The sequence below is a fragment of the Entelurus aequoreus genome, linkage group LG02, assembly GCF_033978785.1.
Source record: "Entelurus aequoreus isolate RoL-2023_Sb linkage group LG02, RoL_Eaeq_v1.1, whole genome shotgun sequence".
Lineage (NCBI taxonomy): Eukaryota > Metazoa > Chordata > Actinopteri > Syngnathiformes > Syngnathidae > Entelurus > Entelurus aequoreus.
In genome coordinates this window covers 62,934,057-62,958,053 of record NC_084732.1, presented here as the reverse complement: position 1 = coordinate 62,958,053, position 23,997 = coordinate 62,934,057, and the positions used below count along the sequence as shown (strand labels likewise).

The following is a 23,997-nucleotide window of genomic DNA, read 5'->3' as shown; positions in this document are numbered from 1 at the left end:
AAACATGTCGCTGCTAGAGGATGGCATCTGTGCACATGGGTCTAGCCAATCAAAAGTAACGGTTAGCTCTCTGCCCCTTTATGGAAGTAAACCCTGATTGCTAGTTCCTGTCGAAAAGGCATACAAATGGGGGTTCAGAGTACTTTTTCCCCCGGTTTTTGTGATTCTTCATATGATTAATTTAAGAGTTGATGAAAGCTGCTGTTGATATTTGCAACCAAGTGGGCAGTCCTTAAATGTTCAACCAAGATAAGCAACTTCCTTTATTTGTATTTTGGGGGGAACAAAAACAAACCCAACACCGCCCAAGCTCTGAAAAATATAGAGGGTATTTAAGAAGCTATTCAACAGTATTGTGAGAGGGGAAATGGTTTCTACTGTGGCAGAATTCCATACCAAATATGGCATGCATTCGCAAAATAAAAACACAACACTGGCCAATAAGTCGGCAATAGTTCAATGGTAAAAAAATATTTAGTTGCACAAATAAAACTAATGGAAGTCACGCATTGATACAATCTGCACCGTCTGTGTGACAGGAAGTGAAAGGGAGGGATGATGACAGCATGACATCATTAGACTGAATCATGTGCTGCGTTATACGGCTGCACATGACATGTGTGTAAGCACTGCGATCAAACATTCATGGTGACTCACACTTTTAGTTTAGTCTACAGACAGTGTACACACAAGAATTATGTCCGTACAGCCAGGTATCACAGCAAGGAGTCACCGTGCATTGTATGACAAGAAGTGCAAAGGAAGTGAAAGTGGTGACCTAAGTTAACCTAAGTCTAGTTAAGTAACTTCCATTACTGTGAGTTCATTGAGTTGATAGATTTTTGGTGTTTTAAAACAATTTTTTTCCTCAACGTTACAGTAATGCAGGGGTGTCAAACTCAAATACAGAGTGGGCCAAAATTTAAAACTGAACAAAGCCGGGCTACGGTTGAACAAAATTACCTTTTAATAGGGACCCAAACAAGTTTTGCATTGAATACTGAACAAGCAAGGCTTATAACTTTATAGTGACATGCAAAATCGAGTTTCAAATAATAATAACAATAATAAAAAATATCAATGGCACATCAAATACAATTTAAATAAAAATGTAATGCCTCTTTTCTATTTGCAGCCTTCTGAGGTAAATATCAACATAAATTTTTTCCACAGGCTAATAAATTTGAAAATAAAATAACAATAAATAAACCAACCATTCAGGACTTTAAACTGCTCAGTTTGCAACACACTGATCTAATCTGATGTGCCCAAGCCAGATACCTGGCATCTTTTCTTGGATGCTAGTTCATTAATGTTGGGGCTCAGGCTTTGAGCTGAGGCAACCTTCATTATCGAACGAAGGTGTTCATCAGTCATTATATCTCATAGTCCACCCGGACCACAGTCTTGGGGGCGTGCCTTAAAGGCACTGCCTTTAACGTCCTCTATGAGCTGTCGTCACGTCCGCTTTTCATCCATTCTAACAACGTGCCGGCCCAGTCACAAGATATGTGCGTCCCGGAAGAGAAGCACTAACTCTTCCGGGACGCTACAAAATACACCCCCGCTACCACCGAACCCCGCCCCCCCCCACACACATACACCTTGTAGCATCCCGGAAGAGTTAGTGCTGCAAAGGGTTCTGGGTATTTGTTCTGTTGTGTTTATGTTGTGTTACGGTGCGGATGTTCTCCCGAAATGTGTTTGTCATTCTTGTTTGGTGTGGGTTCACAGTGTGGCGTATATTTCTAACAGTGTTAAAGTTGTTTATACAGCCACCCTCAGTGTAACCTGTATCGCTGTTGATCAAGTATGCGTTGCATTCACTTATGTGTGCTTGCAGAAGCCGCACATATTATGTGACTGGGCCAGCACTCGTTGGACTGGATAAAAAGCGGACGTGACGATTTTCGGGAGGGGCACTGAAATTTGGGAGTCTCCCGGGAGGGTTGGCAAGTATGAGAATTAGCGGTGAATGCGGTGATACCGCGGCACCGCCGCTGTATATAATCGGCGGGCCAGCTCTAGTGTTAATTTGATATCGCCTCAAGGCGGGCCAGAGTTTGACACCCATGCAGTAATGGATTGACGCAGTGGCTGATCGAAATTGTTGTGGTTGTAATTAATATTTATTGCATAATTAGGTCATTTTCTCTCACTAATCCACGGGTGAGCTGGAGCCTTTCCCAGCTAGGCGAAAGGCGGACTACATCCTGGACTGGTAGCCAGTCACATCACAGCTCACACATATAGTCAAATGGCCATTCAGTAACCATTCACACTGTCATTGAGTGGTAGCTTAACCCTAAACCTGGAAGGAAGGCAGGCGAACGACAAATCTAACATTGTGGGCAAACAGCTAAATTTTTAGAATTTTCAAACATTTCTATCTTTTGAGACATTTCACTGTTTTTAATGTATTTATATGAATACGTCTCTAATAGACCATCAAGCACTCTGGAGGTGGTTTGTTTGCTAAAATGCAACTTTTTCTGGCAATGTTGTGCTTATTCTGAGCATGTTTATAGTTGTCTTACGTGAGCCTTCTCCCTTCGGGCCTCCAGCAGTTTGTCATGGTAGTGCTGAGCCACAGATGGGTCTACAGCTGTAAGCTTAGCTGACGGATTCTGCAACATGGCCAAAGTCTTCATGGGATCCCCTTCATCCAGTGACTCATTGATCAATCCAATAGCTGCAATACCTAGCATACACAAATCTACTTTTTAAAATTTGGAACTATACCGTTCACAGTATACAGTACTGTCCATAGAATGTTGGCACAGTCAATTCCCAACAGGCCTGTGTGTGTATGTCTTACGTTCATGTTCCTCTTGCACAGTCATGTTGACCTGATCAACACATGCTTGAATGTCATTCCAGGTGAGATAATCGCAACCATCCTCTCGGGCTGCTGCCTTAAGACGTATCAACTCATCCATGTACCTGATTTCCACAGGGGCACAGCACTACAGTCCATGTAACAACATGATAATACTATAATACCCCTGAGGTGTGTACAGACCTTTGTGCATATTCAGGCTCCACATTACTAAGCCCAGTGATTGAGCTGGACAGTTGTTTCCATACTGTGTCTCGGTCTCCAACGTCCATGGCCTCATTCATCAGCACCACTGAAGACAACATCTCAACGGCAACAAGAAGCTCTGGGTGGGATAGAGAGCCCTGCAACATAGACAACCCAAATATTCCATAGTTCATACACATTTCATCAAGTTAGGATCCAATTTCACAGCTGTGCTAGATATATGGCAAGAATGTGTGTAAACGTTGTCTGTCTATCTGTGTTGGCCCTGCGATGAGGTGTGGATTTGTCCAGTATGTACCCCGCCTTCCACCCAAATGCAGCTGGGCTAGGCTCCAGCATCCCCCGCGACCCCGAAAGGGACTAGCGGTAGAAAATGGATAGACTTTCTAGCACCTGTGGGAACTTTGCTTTGCAACTTTTCTTTCACCGTGGTACACCTCTGTGCAAGTATGTGTGTTTTGGTGAAAGGTACCTCTGTACTTTGCAGCTGCAGGTTGGCCAGCTCTCTCTGGTAAAGATCAGCAGCACTGGGGTAGACTTCAGCCAACTGAGCATCAGGGTTCATCAGCTCCTGCACAGTTTTCTCTGGTACACCGCCCTTAATGGCAGCATTGATGCGCTCCACTGCCTTCAACACTACACACCCACACAATTGTTTTAAGCCTCTTGAACTTAAGTCAACATTACGTTACACCATATGATGTGTTCATACTCTTCATGGAGCCTTCTGCTATTTCATTAGCAACGTCCACACCAGCTTGCAGCTCATCCTTAGTCAGTGCATGGCCTGCAGATGCCTAATAAAGACGGTGTTTGGATGAGATTAAAATGAAAAAACACAGACAAAGAATTGGAAATGTCTCAGCAAAGATCATACCAGTTCTTTGTTTTCCCGGTCACCCTGGAGTTGCTTCAAGTACCAGCCTTTGTTTTGGGGCTGCAGGTTTTGAATGACCAGGGCCTTCAGCGCCTCGTACAACTTATCTTCATCCCCACTCAGCAAAGCCCGTTCAGCAGCACTAAGGGCGTTATGCACTGTTGGGAAAATGTTGACATTTTACTACAGCTATGGAAAACTCACATGTTTGAGTCTAGACAAACCACTCACCATTGACTTTGTTAACATTTCCTTGGATTTCGGCCTGAGTGAGAAGCTCATCGTAGATATCTCTCTCAACGCCTGCATTTTCCATTTGCTGAATAAGCACAACACACATTCAATTCAATTCCATTGTGTTTATGTGGCCCTAAATTCGTCAGACATTAACTGTTAATGACAAAATATTACACATACAGATGGCAGGGAAAGAAACCACCCAAAGAAAGTAAAGGTGATATGCTGGAACCCATGTATCAGTTATAGCAACTTTTGTTGGTTTTATTGGGCACTTTTGGATTCTATAGTATGCTGCTGCGGGGACACCCCCATCTAAAAGCACACACAAGCGGCTCTGTTTAGCTTGTGACAAAGATAAAACACACTATAAAGCAAACAGAATAAATTGTATTTGTATTTGTAAACATATTTGTTTTGCTTTTCATGTTATTTTTGCTCACTTTTTGTCTCCCTCGTTCATAACAATTACAAACGTACATGCATATGCATCATGGCAAATTATGCAAAGTAGATGACACCATCTTAAATACTGAAATATGATGCATTCCACTGTTGCTACAGACACAAAAGAGATTATTTAAAATGTTTGCTGAAGGAACATATTCAAAGTGTAATGTCTGTTATCCTTTCTTTGGTGCCTCCAGCAGGTTTAACATTAAATTAGTTTTCTAAATAAAACCAAGACATTGCTTCAATTGATCCTCAGTCTTGGTTACATGCACTTCATATTATTTACACAAAATGAGCCTCAGGTCACCATTCCAATTTTAGTCATTTGAAACATCTGCACACCATTAACTGCATTTTCACATCTTACCCGTTTGCGTGAGTTGGCCACCTTCTGCCCTTTGGCCTGGTATAATATGTTGTGATACTGGTGGGCGGAGTTGCGGTCCAGGTTGACCAACATGGCATTGGGATTTTGCATGGCAGCCATGGTGCTCTCTGGGACGCCCTGGTCGACGGCCTCGTTGATGGCAATCACAGCAGCGTGTACTGATGAAAGGGAAAGCTCATCAGTCATTTAACCTCACTGAAGATGATAACATCACTAGCTTTCCTTTCGGATACTTCATTTTGGAATGTCTTTTATACCATGAGAACATGCTTTGTCATCATATCCACTACACTAGTATCATCTTTAATGTCTTCCTTGCGGGTTGTATAGAATAGATGCACGCCGTCAAGTTAATGACACTTAGAAATGCAATAAATGCACTTTATGAGGCCACATATCATATCTGCACATTTTATGTTTGTATGTCAATATTTGCCGTGTATGAAAAAAATGACAGGCGATGAAAATGTAGTAAATGTTTGCTCTCTCTATTATTTTACAAGCTAAGAAACACTTCTATCTTTATACTCCAATGCATAGATATACCGAGAATCATACGCATCCTAAATTAGTATGATTCTCAGAAATTAAGTCAAAAGAACCGTGTGTCATCAACACTTTAGATGTCCAAAAAAAAGACAATATCTATACAGCTTCGTGCTTGACTTGAATTTATTAGGTCCCTAAGTGACGTACAGGAAACTTTTTGGAGCGATTGTCATGTGGCAGTCATGTGACTATCCCTGGATATGGCTTCAACAAAATGGCAGTGTGTAATAAGCTATGTCATTTACACAATTTTTTGCCATTAAAAGTCCTTTTAAATTTATTTAACAACTGTAATGCTTTAATAAATCATATAAAACAAGTTTAGCCATAAAATAGCCTAATGTGACATACCGTATTTTTCGGACTATAAGTCGCAGTTTTTTTCATAGTTTGGCCGGGGGTGCGACTTATACTCAGGAGCGACTTATGTGTGAAATTATTAACACATTACCGTAAAATATCAAATAATATTATTTAGCTAATTCACGTAAGAGACTAGACGTATAAGATTTCATCGGATTTAGTGATTAGGAGTGACAGATTGTTTGGTAAGCGTATAGCATGTTCTATATGTTATAGTTATTTGAATGACTCTTACCATAATATGTTACGGTAACATACCAGGCACGTTCTCAGTTGGTTATTTATGCGTCATATAACGTACACTTTCTTCATTTATTTTAAATTGCCTTTCAAATGTCTATTCTTGGTGTTGGGTTTTATCAAATACATTTCCCCAAAAAATGCAACTTATATATGTTTTTTTCCTTCTTTATTATGCATTTTCGGCCTGTGCGACTTATATTCCGGAGCGGCTTATAGTCCGAAAAATACGGTACTGTATTTGTCATAATAACCAACACACTAATAAGCCATGATTTAAATTATTTTCAATTAATAAACATTGGTGCCTCAGGATACCAGTGTCCCATCTATTACTTTTTCGGAATGTAAGCTGTCTCTCTGCAAATTGTTATGCTTCTGGTTGCGAGCAAATACGTTTGTATTTGGGTTACAAGCTTCCCACTGCTAGTTGGCATGGCTACACGATTAACCCAGTAAGATCCGACCAAAACGTCTGGTCTTACTTGCTGGCAATAGTTTATAGCTAAATATTGACAAAACTTTATTTTCCAACCATGGGAACGAAGAAAGTGAGTGTGAAAGACAGTGCTGAGAAGAAGTATAGAATACTGATGCACAATAAGTCGATAACGCCAGCATAGGACGTTGAAATAATTTCTAAATGGCAGAGATTTATCCATAAAAATATGAAGAAGCTGCTGATGGTGTGTTTGACAGAGAAGCAGCTCGAAGGAGATACGGTAGAAGTCTACTCTATAAACTAAATGGTGTACATTATAATTACATTACTTCATAAAACTACTGTAGTTGTTTGTAGCACATTATATTGTATTGTGTTTGATACAATACTTCTTATCTAAACGTTAAAAGGGCAAAATTGGGGTGTTTTGGCACAGAATAAATGGATTTCAAAATTAATTTTAATGGGCGATGGTGTTTTGCAATACCAGGTTTCTAAGGTACGAGCTGAATCAGAGAACCAATTAAGGTACCACTTATTGGTCTTTCATTCAATTCACTAAGCACAATAACATATCAAGTTGAGTTATTTTCAAAAAATATTACATTTACCATGAACCCTCAAATGGAACATCATGTAACATCACACATCTTTAACATTAATTACAAATAATTATAAAAAAATCAGAAATGTGATGTACTGTATGTGTTGGTCTCTAGTATACCATCTTTGTCCTTTAAGCAGAATTAGCGTTATGTTCTATGAGTTAAAGCAGTGGTTCTCAACCTTTTTTCAGTGATGTACCCCCTGTGAACATTTTTTTAATTCAAGTACCCCCTAATCAGAGCAAAGCATTTTTGGTTGAAAAAAAGAGATAAAGAAGTAAAATACAGCACTATGTCATCAGTTTCTGATTTATTAAATTGTATAACAGTGCAAAATATTGCTCATTTCTAGTGGTCTTTCTTGAACTATTTGGAAACAAATATATAAAAATAACTAAAAACTTGTTGAAAAATAAACAAGTGATTCAATTGTAAATAAAGATTTCTACACATAGAAGTAATCATCAACTTAAAGTGCCCTCTTTGGGGATTGTAATAGAGATCCATCTGGATTCATGAACTTAATTCTAAACATTTCTTCACAAAAAAATAAATCTTTAACATCAATATTTATGGAACATGTCCACAAAAAAATCTAGCTGTCAACATTGAGTATTGCATTGTTGCATTTCTTTTCACAGTTCTTTTTGACAGACATTTTAGTGAGGGTCAAACCATCATGGCATGGGGGAAACTCTGGGTTTATGGTAATGAATGGAATAGCCTACTTGATTTGATGTTCAGTTTATGAACTTACATTCATATTTTTTTGAAGTATTATTCAATAAATATATTTATAAAGGATTTTTGAATTGTTGCTATTTTTAGAATATTTACAAAAAATCTCACGTACCCCTTGGCATACCTTCAAGTACCCCCAGGGATACGCGTACCCCCATTTGAGAACCACTGAGTTAAAGTGCTAATTAAACCGTTGATTTAACATAATGTCAAAAAGATTACTACTGGCATTCATTGGGTTAACTGGATCCCGCCCTCTTGCCTCCCCTTTCCTGTGACATCTGAGCAACTCTCACATGCAGCTTCATCCACTGAGAGCTCATTGGCCAGGATTCCGCCAATCTTGCTGAAGGCGGGCATCTGGATCCCATACTTTTCCAGTTCACTCTTCATGTTGTTGATCTCCTCCTCTGGGAAAAGAGAAGACAAAGCACAAGGAATAAATCCATGATGGCAGGGAAAAGAGTAGAGGGGGCCTGGGTCAGGGAGTTAGATATTTCGAGGACAGACTGTTCCTGGCTTATGTGTGATAATGTGCATTCTTGCTCTGACACAGGAAAAGCTCTCACAGTTACTAATGACTTTCACATTGACAGAAGCTCCTGTGCTACGGTTTGCTGGGAAACATTAAAACCCAACTCAGAGGTCTCAGAGTCCTAAGCACAGACTGCAGACAAATTTAACATGTGCATGTTAACTGTGTCGATGTGGTGACATTCGTAGAGACATAAACGAGTGAACAAAATTGGAGACAGAGGGAGACTTGTTTTCAGGTTCGCACTCTTACCAGTAAAATCCACTTTGCCGTACAGATCCTGGATCTGCGGTGCGAGGCCCAGCTTGAACAGGTATAGGCTGTAAAGGATGAAATAATATGAGAGCACCACCAGCCTTTTGCAGTGGGCACAACATCCTCTGTGCAGAAGTTGCAGTCCAAAATATGTTGTGGTATGCTATGTAAGTGTTAATAAATCCAACCAAAATCACAACAATGCTTGTTTTTTAAGGTAATTATGAACACATTTCTGGTGGAATGAAGCTGGGCTCTCTGGTTTTAAGGCACATATATAAACCAATAAAAACCACCATGCCACACTGCCATGCTCCAAACCAGACAGTGTTCTTACATCTATTTCACCTTAGGTGGTATTACTACAAAGAACTCCATAGTTCTAAGTCCCATAACATTCAATGCTGTTCTCATGTAAAACTCAACTGTTCACCTCATAAAAAGTTCATTCTCACCTTTTGCAGAAGAATTCACAGTCTTTTGCGCACTCACAGCTATTGATATTTGATACAAAGTTGTTTACATTGATAATACTTCTTATGAAAACAAAACTGATAGATAAGAATTAAAGGAGACACTTTAATTGCAGTGTCAGAATAACAAAGTGTACAAAATCTGACAAAGCGATTCGGACAGAAAGAGAGTGAGTCAAACAGAGTGAGTACCTTAGTGCATGTATACAGTAGATACAGCGTGGCATGTTCTTTCTGTCATATATGTCTGTAGTCTCAGGGTAGAATATCTGAAACATCAAGATCAGTGATTGAATTAATCAATTATGTCGCAATAATAAGGGGACACGAAACAAAAATCCTATAAAGGATTCACAGAATAAATGGGGTCAAAAAGTCATATGAACATTCATTGCAAAAGCACTTAACTTAAGATTGAGTAGGATAAACCATGACCAGGCTGCATGAAATGAATGCAAAGGCTCTGCCTTAAAAGGTACTCAGAGTGCTTATATTCTACATTGTCTCATTCACACAAAGATGTTGTAAAAGAGAAGTGCGTTTGTACATTTCTCAATCACACACAGGGAACACAGGGATGACGCAGCATCAGGAGCATCTTGGAGTTTACAATATTGAAACAAAGGCATAAGCGATTGACGACATAACCATAATTGAAGCAAAACTAGCCATTGTTTGCACACATACGTGTTACTTTGGCCCGAGATATAATGAGCATGGATAATAAAGCATTTTTCAACCTGTAGTTAAAATTTTCAAACAATGCAGTTTATTGACATGGTTTTCCTCTATTTGTACATTGTTTTAAATGGTTCTGCTTTCTTATGATATGTTCTACTCTTATCTAACAGCTCCTGCAGTTATATCATTCTAAAGCTTTCATACAGTACATGTGCAAATCGTACTTCCAGTAGTTGACGTTCTAAAAAAATAAAAATAAATAAATAAATGGTTGCTATTTTTTGTAGTTGTAATAGAATGCCATGCTTTTATTTTGAAGCTTAGAGTACTTTGTACAGGAAGTCACTGTGTGCACTTTTTATTGCTGTTTGACTAGACAGTAGACATGTTTGTTATTGTTTCACACTGATTTGCAGTAATGATGAATATAACACAGACATAAACTGACCCACTGTGCCTGCCACAAATACATTGGGACCACACAAATAGATTTGGCGCTACACGGTCGCACTCGCTCATCAACACATTATAAACCACAGGGTCTTCCATAGAATAAGAAGAAGGAGCAAGAGGGATCTGTGTTGCCATCCTAGTAACGTTGTCTCTGTATAGGTTGTATTCCCCTGACGTCCTGTCCGTCATAGCGTTCTGGGCGGCATTGTGCCTTTCTCAAATAAAATGTCCTATGCTTGCGTTTTTTTAGGCTGTTGGAACCATCAAATTGCAAAAAGGATAAGAGTTTATTCAAAGTTCCCCAAGACGTAATCAAAAAAAGCAAAAGATGTCGAGATTTTACGAAAGACGACGAGAAAAGTGGCAGGCACTCCAGACCAAGGGAGTAGAGTGAAGGAACGCACAGGTTTTCAGTGATCACTTTGTTAAAGGTTTGCCTGATATATATTTTTAACATTTAGTATTTCCAATTTAAGTATTATCTTGATATTATTTGTGTTTTATCTTGGTTAGGAGTCCTTAAAATTAATTTTTGCTACGAGTGTTTCATAGAGCACCCACTCAGCGAGTCTAAATAAAACAAAGCAAGAGTTATGTTTTTACCAAAGGCAGCAATCATAAATGTCGTAGTAGGAAACACAGTAGCCTGCTCACCTTTGGCAGGCCTTTCTCTGACATAGCATTAAGCCACTGGATGACATTATCAGTATGTCTGAAATGGAGTCCTGTTGCCTGTGGGAATAAAAAAAAACAGTTACAATCAAATAGTCATTTGCGTGTTACAGAGGTTTTTTTAAGTGTGGCAGAGTGAGTCTCCCATCAAAATAAGTGTGGCTTCTGCCTTCTTCTGTACACTGTGGAAAACAAGAGTTTGATTTGTGGAGTTTTTTAATCATCCAAGACATTTGTAGAAATGTCAGCATAATTAACAATCTTTCATGTGTAAACTCTTCATTCCATACATTATCATAATGCTTTATCAGACAAGGAACCATATCTACCTACTCAGTGGCCTAGTGGTTAGAGTGTCCGCCCTGAGATCGGTAGGTTGTGAGTTCAAACCCCGACCGAGTCATACCAAAGACTATAAAAATGGGACCCATTACTTTCCTGCTTGGCACTCAGCATCAAGGGTTGGAATTGGGGGTTAAATCACCAAAAATGATTCCCGGGCGCGGCCACTACTCAGTGGCCTAGTGGTTAGAGTGTCCGCCCTGAGATCGGTAGGTTGTGAGTTCAAACCCCGACCGAGTCATACCAAAGACTATAAAAATGGGACCCATTACCTTCCTGCTTGGCACTCAGCATCAAGGGTTGGAATTGGGGGTTAAATCACCAAAAATGATTCCCGGGCGCGGCCACTGCTGCTGCCCACTGCTCCCCTCACCTCCCAGGGGGTGAACAAGGGGATGGGTCAAATGCAGAGGACAAATTTGACAATCATAGGTACTTTAACTTAACTTTAATATCTGGTTACATACGAGGGTGTTCAAAAATGGACATCCAGTGTTTCCCATACATTGTTCTATTTTATGCAGCCCACCACTGATATATTTAAACCTCTGCAAATGGATTTGGCACTACCTGTTCACCCTTGCTCACTAACACATTATAACGGGACTGTCTGTGGCAGTAACTTTTCGTTACAACTCCATACAGCAGATAGCGGTATGCAAAGTAACTTCACTCCTTAACACACCTTATACGTACCAGGGGCCTCATGTATTAAGAGTTGTGTCGATTTGCTAGTAAAAATTGACGTACGTTCAAATCCAGAAAACATTGTATGCAAGAAAAAATTCAGATGTATTAAAGTGTGTGCGCATGCACAAATCCAAGTACCGGCAATTGCAAAAAGAAGCGACAGAGGAAAGTTATTTTCTATTTCTAAACATAGTTGTTTTGATTTGCATGTGTTTTGTTGATTGTAAATTCAAATTAACCAATTATTTGGTATACTTATTTTATTGTGTGCTTTACAGAGAGACACTACTAGTCAGCCATAATCACTAGCAATAAATTAATAGGCCTTGTCAAGCTAAAAGACATTTATGAAACCTTCAGCACCAATTATAATAAGTTTTTGGTGAACGTATATAAACACTATATTTGAGCGTCTATGTATACATTTGTAAATTAGAGAACATCAGAGATTAATGATAAATTTGGCCCAATTCTGGTGCCAAATTTTCATTGAAGGCCCTTGAAATTCTAAAAGACGTATAAACCCATGATGAGTATATGTAAATTTAATTTGAACTGTACTCGTTGTCACCTTGTAGCGCGTTTGCTCGCGGTCGTAGATCTTCTTAAGGGAGACGGTTCGAGGGGCAAAGAAGTTGCCAAGTTTGGCCAGATAGACGCCGTTCCGCAGACCCTCCTCCAGCTCTGTAGTGGGCGGTAATTCCTCATCCAGACAGGCCTCCATCCATCTGCAGGGACAACAAAACAGCCACACTTAACATACTGTATCAAAACGTTATTATGCCAAATAGATATTTTTACACTGATATAACAATAATATGTGTCTCTACAGAATGATTATGTTCAGTTCAGTTCAGTTTCAGTTTATTTCAAACATGTATACGATACAATGTAATGCATCTATCTATCTATCTATCTATCTATCTATCTATCTATCTATCTATCTATCTATCTATCTATCACATATTTCCAGTTGTTTCGTTACGAAAAGGAGTAGGAAGAAACTGAGATTATTTAATCCTACCCCTTTTTATATAATAGCAATTTTATCCAACTTCCTTGTTCTCTGTAACAGAACAGTGAATACATATATAATAAATAAATAATAGACCATAGTAAGTAAAAACAATATTAAATACAAAAATAATCTTTATCTCAAAAAAAAAAAAAAAAAAAAAAGGGTTAAAGATGTTCATCATAATTGTTCTTCTTTGTACTACACTTGTAGTATGAACAGTTTCTTAAACTGAATCATATTAGTGCTTTGTTTGATTTATTTGGTTAATCCATTCCATAATTTAATTCCACATACTGAAATGCTAAAGGTTTTAACTTTTAAGTGTTGCATACAATTGTTTTAAAAATGATTTTCCTCTAAGGTTATATTTCTCCTCTTTTGTTGAGAAGAATTGTTGTACATTCTTGGGTAGCTGGTTATAATTTGCTTTGTACATAATTTTAGCTGTTTGCAAATGCACAAAATCGTTTAATTGCAATATTTTCAATAAATAAAGGGTTTGTATGTTCTCTATATCCAACATTATATATTATTTTTAATTGATCTTTTTTGTAACACCGTTAATGAATGAAGCGCACATTTGCAGTTGTTTCCCAATATTTCTACACAATAACTTCTGAGTTATTGTACCATATCTGTATGGTAACACTAGTGAGCAGTAGAGAATATTAAGCGATTTTTGGTTCAGAACATGTTTTGCTTCATTCATTATTGACGTGTTTCTTGCTACTTTATGTTGTATATTTTTTACATGAGTTTTCCAGTTAATTTTATCATCTTTTATTACACCCAAAAATGTGTTTTCTTTTACCCTTTCAATGTCTACTTTGTCTATTTGTATTTGTGTTTGACTTTCCCTTTAACTGTTACCAAATAGCATTATTTTAGTTTTACTGAGATTCAAACATAGTCTGTTTTTGTCAAAACATCTTTTTAATTTGTTAATTTCTTCTATTATTTGTATTAGCTTTTGTGCATTCTCTCCTGAACAAAAGGCAGTTGTATGAATACCAAACATGAAAAAATTATATAATCTTCCCCCTCACTTGTTTAGTACAATTTTGAGAGAAAAGGCGCTCATATAGTCAATTATGGAGTTCTAGGTTGTTATGTCATAAACAAAAACCCATATCATAAGTACAAACTCTTTTTTCCCCTTAATTATGAACTATTATTAACTCAAAGGAGGGGTCTGGAACATAACCCCCCCCGAGAGAACAATGTATTGCTATATAAAATATATCCATCCATCCATTTGCTACCCCTAGTCCCTTTTTGGGGTCGCTGGAGCCTATCTTAACTGCATTCGGGCGGAAGGCGGGTTACACCCTGGACAAGTCGCCACCTCATCGCAGGGCCAACACAGATAGACAAACAACATTCACACTCACATTCACACACTAGGGACCATTTTAGTGTTGCCAATCAACCTATCCCCATGTGCATGTCTTTGGAGGTGGGAGGAAGCCGGAGTACCCGAAGGGAACCCACACAGTCACGGGAGAACATGCCAACTCCACACAGAAAGATCCCGAGCCTAGGATTGAACTCAAGACCTTCGTATTGTGAGGCACACGCACTAACCCCTCTACCACCGTGCTGCCATATAATACAATATACATTTTTTGGGGCTAAAAGTTTCGTCCTATTCTGAATGTAATCATGATATTAATATTTTTAAACATTTCAAGTAAAAAGTATTGCTATCAGTATCAACAATCCAATATTGTCTTGGTATCAGATTAATATCAAAATTTGCAATATCTCCAACACCTAACCAACAGGTTTTTATGAAAACAAAATCAGCGTTGTATATAATGAGACAAAACACTAATAGTAATATTAATTAGGGCGGGAGGAATAATGATTAATAACCAAAAAACGACAATTGGAGCTTCTAAAAGGGCGATAAGGCTGCCAGGAAACCAGCAAAAGAAGAAGAACTAACCATGTGACATTGTCCCATCCAATCCGTTACACAGAATCATTTTGGAGGAAAACTCAAACACTGAGCCAACAGTGCAATGCGAAAAAAAGGAATTCCGTGTCAGATGTTTGGACACATTTTGCTACAATAAGGATGTTGTCGACAAAAAAGTAGAGTAGTACTTAAGCGTGGCAGGATCGTTTATCAAATGGAATTGAAGTCCAAGGTTCAGTTAATCGTGATTTAGATTTTTTAAATTTTGCTGTACAGGAAAGTAACACTTCACTTTCCAGGTGATATACATGGGATAATAACGTCTGCTTCCTGCCAATCATGTTCCACAAAACGTTGAGTACGTTATTAAAGATTAAAGTACCAATGATTGTCACACACACACTAGATGTGGCGAAATGTGTCCTCTGCATTTGTCCTGCTTTAAAATTACAGTTCTTGGGTTAAACAACCTGCGATGAGGGGGCGACCTGTCCTTCCGCCCGAATGCAGCTGAGATAGGAAATATATGTTGATATCAATCACTGATACTACAGATTTGTCTTTAAATATATGTGTAATATGTTTTTGCCTTTTGAAAAAAAAATAAACGCAAATGTATAATGATAGACACGCCTCTACTGCCACAAATTGATTGCTAATCTGTGGAAAACACTGAAGCCCCAGTTTTAATGATAACTGGGCTTTGAGAAGCGACCCTCAAAATCAAGTCAACATTTTAACAATGACTCTTTATTGGAATTCATATATCAGTCCACCCCCAAGGCACTTTCACTGAGACACAAACAACCCTGCCTGGTTTAACCTCTTCTCCAGAACATTCCTTGGGTGGGAGACACTTCATTTTTTTAGGTCATATTGTAAAGCCACATTCCTGCTTTGTGCCCCTGTCAGCGCTCAGCCATGTGGGAGACCTGCTGAGCTGTCCGACACAGAAAAGCCTTGCAGGAATTTCATCCGCTTATATCTTCACCACCTGGTAACAGTGGACATATCGGGTCAAGTTGTGGAACCAAAGGCTGTGCTCACACTTATGGTTCAATAATCTGGTCTGGACAAAAGTAAAATAATGGAACATGGTGTGCATATTAGAGCCAACACGCTTACCAAAAGTTTAAACAAGGACAACATCTGCATGAACGTGATGGAAACACTGATATGACATACTGTATTAGGAGACCAAACTCAAACCTTTAAATTACCGTAATTTCCGGACTATAAGCCGCACCTGACTATAAGCCGCACCAGCTAAATTTAGGGGAAAATACAGATTGCTCCATATATAAGCCGCACCCGACTATAAGCCGCAGGGTTTTGATGTGTAATTAGCGTAGTATATAGGGGTTCCTGCTACCACGGAGGGGATTGTCGGGACAGAGATGACTGTTTGGGAACGCAAAGCGTCCCATTTATTAACAATAAATCTTTCAATCATTCAATCAAACTTTCACATCTTTGACATGGCGAACAGCATTCGTGCAGAGTACAAATAATACAACGGTGCAAAGTAATACAAAGTGCTCGCCTGTACGTTATCAAAATAACCAGCCTACCGGTATATGAAAAGTCAGTCTTTAATCATTGTGTCATCGTCTTCCTCCTGCGTACTAAAACCACCGAAATCCTCTTCGTCGGTGTCGGAGAAGAACAGGCCGTATATAAGCCGCACCCTTGTATAAGCCGCAGGGACCAGAACGAGGGGAAAAAGTAGCGGCTTATAGTCCGGAAATTACGGTATACAACATAAATGCTGTCTGCTGACCAGGTTACATTTTATAGCTGTGTTACATCTGATTATATGTTCAAATGAAAAATAAATAAAATGCGACCCGTTCATGTCAACAACCCTTGGTCGTGACCAGAGATGTCCGATAATATCGGACTGCCGATATTATCGGCCGATAAATGCTTTAAAATGTAATATCGGAAATTATCGGTATCGGTTTAAATAAGTAAAATGTATGACTTTTTAAAACGCCGCTTTGTACACGGACGTAGGGAGAAGTACAGAGCGCCAATAAACCTTAAAGGCACTGCCTTCACGTGCCGGCACAGTCACATAATATATACGGCTTTTCACACACACAAGTGAATGCAAGCATACTTGGTCAACAGCCATACAGGCCGTATAAACAACTTTAACACTGTTACAAATATGCGCCACACTGTGAACCCACACCAAACAAAAATGACAAACACATTTCGGGAGAACATCCGCACCGTAACACAACAGAACAAATACCCAGAACCCCTTGCAGCACTAACTCTTCCGGGACGCTACAATATACACCCCCCGCTACCCGCTACCATTTCCAGATAAACACCATATGAAAAAATTAGTCAACAACAGAAGGAGATAACATCCGCAGTAACATACCACATAGCGAAGGACATAAACCATTTGATTTCCTATTATGCAGCTCATTTTTATTTGACAGTTATTGGAATATCTTGTGTGACATCATGCACAAAAGTGCACTTTATTTGTTTTAAACTATTGTAGTTGCGTTCTGTACAAAAAGTGCACTTTAATTTAGTGTTGTTTTGATATGTCATCTTGGTGACATCATGCACAAAAGTGCACTAATAGCTTGTTTTAAAATGTCTCTGACAATCTTGCACTTTCTGTTTTGAAATGACATGAATGTTTGTGCCACTGCTTAATAACTGTTTAATAAATACAGTATTGGTAAATTGACTTAATTGTGGTTTTCCTCTCTGCATGAAAGTTTAAAATTAGCATATATTAATGCAGTATGAACATGAATGTTTTAATGTAGACACATAGAATCATCATACTGGTGTGATTATATGCATAAAGTATTAATTCAAGGCTAAGGCAAAATATCGAGATATATATCGTGTATCGTGACATGGCTTAAAAATATCGAGATATTAATAAAAGGCCATATCGCCGAGCCCTAATTTTACACTTAAACTGTAATGGATGTCTTGACTACAATGACAATAGAGATTCCGTAGATGTACAAATCGTTCTTTCTATCTAAAATATAAAAACTAAAACTGTGTGCATTTTGTTAGATGTATACTTATTTATACTTATTACATACTTATTTTGAAGCTAACTTTACACTAAACAGGAAGTGACTTTGTGTATGTTTCTGTGGCCGTTTCACGTTTCTTATTGAGAATGATCTTGTTGACTACAAATGCAGTAATAAACAGACCTATCTTTATGGAAATATACCGTCTGGATCTAAAATGTTACGTTGACAAAAGCAGTCGACCATGTACTTTAACGTCGACTAAAACGGGAACTTTTTAGTAATAAATGGTAAATGGATTATACCTGTATAGCGCTTTTCTTCCTCAAAACACTTTGACACCGTTTCCACATTCACCCATTCCTACACACATTCATACACTGATTGCGAGAGCAGCCATGCAAGGCCCTAACCACGACCCATCAGGATCAAGTGTGAAGTGTCTTTCTCAAGGACACAATGGATGTGACTAGGATGGCAGAAGTTGCAACCCTCAAGTTGCTGGCACGGCCGCTCTACCACCCGAGCCATGCCGTCCCAAATAAGAAAGGACTTGATGAATTTGTCAAAAAAGCAGAACATACAGTACTTAAGCAGTTTCACTGTACTGCTATCTAAATTAATAGCACTACTTGACATTTTCTGCTTCTCTGGGCTCAAAAGTTATTATCGTTCTGTGTCACATGTTTATTGCTGTGAAGCTACAGGTAGTTACCGTCTACTGTAGGTGATGATAAAAATTCAATTGTACATTAGGTAAACAATTGCAACACTGAAGACAATGTGCAAATATGTGATCCATAACTAAGCTCAACTTCCAGAAAATTTGCAGAAACTGCGGGTCCATTTGACTCTCTCTTCTCACTTGCTGATTTAGTGAAATGTTATACAGGTATTTTATCATATTAGTTATGCAGTGTTTCCACCACCATGATGCAACCCTCAAAGGCACCGCCTGCCAACCCAAAGAAGGTTAAGTTAATTTTATATTCTATTCACAATAAAAGTAATTAAAAGGACACTTTTTAAATAATCAGGACTTTACTCTGTTCTTTTATCAAATAAACTAAGTACGGAAGAGCGATCACATTAATTAAATGAAAATGTTTGATTCTTTTTTGTGGAGTATTTTAGGTAATTTCTTTTAATAAAGTTTGTAAAAAGGAACTGTGGGGGAAGAATTGCTATGCTACGACATGCATGTGTGCGCGTACAATGCGCACAGCTGTTGTCCGAACTTTTTTCAGCAGGACCCACATGTAAAACAATTTAAGAATTAGGGTTGAGTATTGGCAAGAGCCTAATGATCTGATACGTATCACGGTGCAGTGTTTCCTCTATAATCATTTATACTTGTGGCCGCCACAAGTACATTTAAGGCCACCAAAATAAGTAACAGTAATAACACTTCACCTCACACTTCATATGCGCTTCCATCTCCTCCAATCAATCAAATACTACAAAACACTGGTCACTTTATTTTATCAAGAGTTTGAGGTTTGAGTTTTACCACAGATTTGCATTTTAGTATTGTACTGTATATTTGATGTTTGTATCTTTTTGCTATCAGCAAGCCTGATCTAACAGCGACGTCTGGAGGGTGTGGTTTTAGGTTTACCAGTTTTAATGGCAAAGGGCTTAATAATCCCATAAAATGAAGTAAAATAAATAATCTCTGTCACCTGGGAGCCCAGGTAATCTTCTAGCAGAAGACTCATCTTAAACTTTCTGATGACTTGAGGCTGAGGAGAGGATGGATAGGACAGACTTACCACTCTTCATTTTCAGGAAAATCAAGGGAAGTTGCTTTTGTGCTACATAAATCTGTTCCTTTTGTACACTCGAAAAGTAATTGCGATCCCAATGGGAGGTACGGTATGTTATTGTCACTGGCCAGATTTCCAACACCCCAGTAGCCCTCGTAAATGCTTATGCTCCCAACTATGACGATGACAACTTTTTCAAAGTTAAAGTTAAAGTACCAATGATTGTCACACACACACTAGGTGTGGTGAAATTTGTCCTCTGCATTTGACCCATCCCCTTGTTCACCCCCTGGAGGTGAAGGGAGCAGTGGGCAGCAGCAGTGGCCGCGCCCGGGAATCATTTTTGGTGATTTAACCCCCAATTCCAACTTTTGATGCTGAGTGCCAAGCAGGGAGGTAATGGGTCCCATTTTTATAGTCTTTGGTATGACTCGGCCGGGGTCTGAACTCACAACCTACTGATCTCAGGGCGGACACTCTAACCACTAGGCCACTGAGTAGGTACCCTAAACCTGCACACCATCAAGTAGGTACCCTAAACCTGCACACCATCAAGGTCCGCTATGCTAATTCAGTCTTTTATTGATTATTTTTTTGTTTCAGATGTCATGCGTGTTTTTAATCCCTCTAGAAGGCAATACTCCTTCACTAACATTCATCACACTTTTAACCCGCATTGACTACTTTGTAGTTGATAATAAATTACTTTCATCTATATCTACAGTATATGCAAATATTATGCAATTGTTATCTCTGATCATGCTCCAATTTCAATGGATTTACTCTTCCAAACCTGAAAATCCCACGTGTGCGTCATGGCATCTAAATATATGATTACTTGTGAATGAGGACTTTGTGGATTTTTGATTCGCGTCAAAGAGATGTTTTTGTGCTCTTGAACAAGGCTCCTGGGTTGTCGGCTTCTGTACTCTAGAAGGCGCTGAGGCATACATAAGGGGGGGAAATAATATCCTATACTAGTTATGAGAAAAAACTCAGGAAGAATAAATTGACTAGTTTGACACAACGCATAACTCTCTTAGATAACTTGTACTCTACCTCTCAAAAATCCAGACACTTATAAGGAATGGCTCGCTCTACAGGCAGAACTTGATGTCCTTGCAACAGACCGTGCTACTGAACAAATGCTCCGTTCAAGATCTCAGTTCTTTGAACATGGCGATAAAACTGGTAAACTATTAGCTCATCAACTACGCCAGATATCAGTATACCAATATTTTCCACCAATTCAATCCGTTTCAGGTATGGTTACAGATGATCTTCAGATAAATAAAGTATTTAAAGGCCTACTGAAACCCACTACTACCGACCACGCAGTCTGATAGTTTATATATCAATGATGAAATCTTAACATTGCAACACATGCCAATACGGCCGGGTTAACTTATAAAGTGCAATTTTAAATTTCCCGCTAAACTTCCGGTTGAAAATTACTTTGGAGGATGACGTATGCGCGTGACGTAGCCAGTTTAACAGAGGTATGGCTTCCCCATTGAAGCCAAAACGAAATAGCTCTGTTTTCATCTCATTATTCCACAGTATTCTGGACATCTGTGTTGGTGAATCTGTTGCAATTTGTTCATTGCATTATGGAGAAAGAAGCTGAGCAAGCAAAGAAGTAAGTCGGTGCGAAGCGGAGTATTTTGCGAGGGAAGTCAGCAACACAACACAGTCGGTGTTTCATTGTTTACATTCCCGAAAGATGCAGTCAAGATCGAAGAACTCGGACAACAGAGACTCTTACCAGGAGGACTTTGATTTGGATACACAGACGCAGACGCGATACCGTGAGTACGCTTCCATACATTTGATCGCTTGCTATAACTAGCTCGAGCTAGTAGCTAGGAGCTAGCATAACAAACACCTAGGTGTTTGTTATGCGGGATTAATTTGTGGCATATTAAATATAAGCCTGGTTGTGTTGTGGCTAATAGAGTATATATATGTCTTGTGTTTATTTACTGTTGTAGTCATTCCCAGCTGAATATCAGTTCCCACCCGCGCGCTTCCAAACATTTGATCGCTTGCCCGTACGTGCGTGTCACGTACATAAATTTGGTTAAATATATAAGCTTTATGAACCTTGGGTTAGGTGAACGGTCCTTTGGGCTGAGTGAGTGTGTGTGTTGTGCAGGTGTTTGATTTGTATTGGCGGGTTTTATGGACGGGATTCCGTCCATATAACCCGCTCGAGCTATAACTAGCTCGAGCTAGTAGCTAGGAGCTAGCATAACAAACACCCAGGTGTTTTTATGCGGGATTAATTTGTGGCATATTAAATATAAGCCTGGTTGTGTTGTGGCTAATAGAGTATATATATGTCTTGTGTTTATTTACTGTTGTAGTCATTCCCAGCTGAATATCAGGTCACTCCCGGCTCTCACAGCATCTTCCCTATCTGAATCGCTTCCACTCCCCACTAGTCCTTCACTTGCACTTTCCTCATCCACAAATCTTTCATCCTCGCTCAAATTAATGGTGAAATCGTCGCTTTCTCGGTCCGAATCTCTCTCACTTCTGGCGGCCATCATTGTAAACAATAGGGAACTTTGCGGGTATGTTCAATTGACTACGTCACGCTACTTCCGGTAGGGGCAAGCCTTTTTTTTATCAGATACCTGTCATGTCTGTGTTCATGTTTTTGTTTGGCCATGTGCTGTTTTGTTTTTTGGACACTTCCTTAGTTCCTGGTTTCACTTCCTGGTTTTGTTTGTCACCATAGCAACCATTAGTTTCACCTGTTCCACGTTTGGACTCACACACACCTGTCTCACGTTTTCACAGTCATGTCATGCACCTGTTCACAGTTAGTCACGCACCTGTTTTCACTTATCATGTCACTATATAGGCTTTTCTGTTTCTGTTGTTCGTCCTGGCGACATCACACATTCATGCCATGTTCACAGTTTCTTGTCACGTAAGTTTTTGTTTAATGTTCATAGTTCTCCGCCATTGTGCGCGCCTTTTGTTTTGTCATAGCCAAGTTTGTTACCTCCTCTGTGAGCGCCTTTTGTTTGTACCTTTTGTTTGAGTTTATAGTAATAATTAAACTATGTCTTTACCTGCACGCCACGTCCGTTCCAATTCTTTTGCACCACGGGAGAGCAAACCACGCCAAAGACCAAGTTATGACAGATGTCGCCAGCATAAGAGCTCTCCCGCAAAAAATTTGGACAATTTTGACGAGGCAACGTGGGAGGTCCTCCGCGCGATGGAGGAAGAGACGCTGCGTTATTCCTCCGGTAAGCGCAGAGACCTGATGTGGGGGCCAGATGGAAATCTGGTGCCATTGAGCTCGAGTTGGTCCGAGGATGGCGCTGCGTCACCGCAGTCCTGGAAGCGCCGCTCCAGACCAAAGACATCAGGGAAGGCGAGCGGACAGCATGCGGCGCTGCCGCAGGCTCCTCCCACTCCGGGCGGAAGCAGGTTGCTGCCAGCTCCACAGCTCCAAAATGACATCACAGACCAGGATTTTTTTTTTCTGAACTCTTTTTCTTTTGATCATCCGCCTCCAGCCAAAGACTCTAAAAACATGATAAGACATTACCAGGACATGTTTTTAGAAATCAGATCCTGTCAATCCAAGCCACCCAAATTCCATGCCCCGCCCCCCAGGACTCAAGCCACGCCCAAGTCACACTTTTTTTTTTCACCCACAAGATCCCAGGTACAAGAAGAAAGACATTTTGGACAATTTAGAGGGGAGGATTCTGCCCTCCTCCTGAACCCCCTCCCCCCACCCCAAAAGACGGTTCCAGACCGCGGGGAGCGCGTCTGGGATCCGCTCCTTGAGGGGGGGGCTAGGGCTGGGAATTGTTCAGGTGGGGTGGGTCAGCATCGCCATGCCAAGCCACAGCCTCCAGCTCGGCCACCACCACCACCTGTCTTTCGTCACGCCAAGCCACAGCCTCCAGCACGACCCCCACCACCTGTCTTTCGACCTGCCAAGCCACAGCCACCAGCACGGCCGCCACCACCAGTTTTTCGACCATGCCAAGATCCACCTGCTCCACGCCCAGCTCCACGCCAAGCGCCACCAGTACCTGCTCCACGCCAAGCGCCACCAGTACCTGCTCCACGCCAAGCGCCACCAGTACCTGCTCCACGCCAAGCGCCACCAGTACCTGCTCCACGCCAAGCGCCGCCAGTACCTGCTCCACGCCAAGCGCCGCCAGTACCTGCTCCACGCCAAGCGCCGCCAGTCGC

General features: G+C 40.0%; 2 protein-coding genes across 3 annotated transcripts in view; one reads left to right on the top strand and one right to left on the bottom strand.

The window, feature by feature from the left end:
- The window catches only part of tubgcp4 (tubulin gamma complex component 4), a 248,833-nt gene that overhangs the window by 22,015 nt on the left and 202,821 nt on the right, over positions 1 to 23,997 (top strand). The gene's annotated exons all lie outside the window — the stretch shown is intronic.
- iqgap1 (IQ motif containing GTPase activating protein 1) overlaps positions 1 to 23,997 on the bottom strand; it is a 115,797-nt gene that overhangs the window by 48,402 nt on the left and 43,398 nt on the right. The window contains exons 3-15 of one of the 2 annotated variants that reach the window (XM_062030480.1): positions 12,614 to 12,770; positions 10,993 to 11,070; positions 9,397 to 9,473; positions 8,729 to 8,796; positions 8,238 to 8,351; positions 4,981 to 5,159; positions 4,155 to 4,242; positions 3,924 to 4,081; positions 3,759 to 3,843; positions 3,519 to 3,682; positions 3,023 to 3,183; positions 2,819 to 2,943; positions 2,538 to 2,701 (exon numbers count right to left, since the gene is read on the bottom strand). In XM_062030480.1, coding sequence (XP_061886464.1) covers positions 2,538 to 2,701; positions 2,819 to 2,943; positions 3,023 to 3,183; positions 3,519 to 3,682; positions 3,759 to 3,843; positions 3,924 to 4,081; positions 4,155 to 4,242; positions 4,981 to 5,159; positions 8,238 to 8,351; positions 8,729 to 8,796; positions 9,397 to 9,473; positions 10,993 to 11,070; positions 12,614 to 12,770 — 1,618 coding nt within the window. Of the gene's footprint in view, positions 1 to 2,537; positions 2,702 to 2,818; positions 2,944 to 3,022; positions 3,184 to 3,518; positions 3,683 to 3,758; positions 3,844 to 3,923; positions 4,082 to 4,154; positions 4,243 to 4,980; positions 5,160 to 8,237; positions 8,352 to 8,728; positions 8,797 to 9,396; positions 9,474 to 10,992; positions 11,071 to 11,624; positions 12,579 to 12,613; positions 12,771 to 23,997 lie in introns of those variants that run through there. The other variant, XM_062030481.1, reaches the window with a different exon arrangement.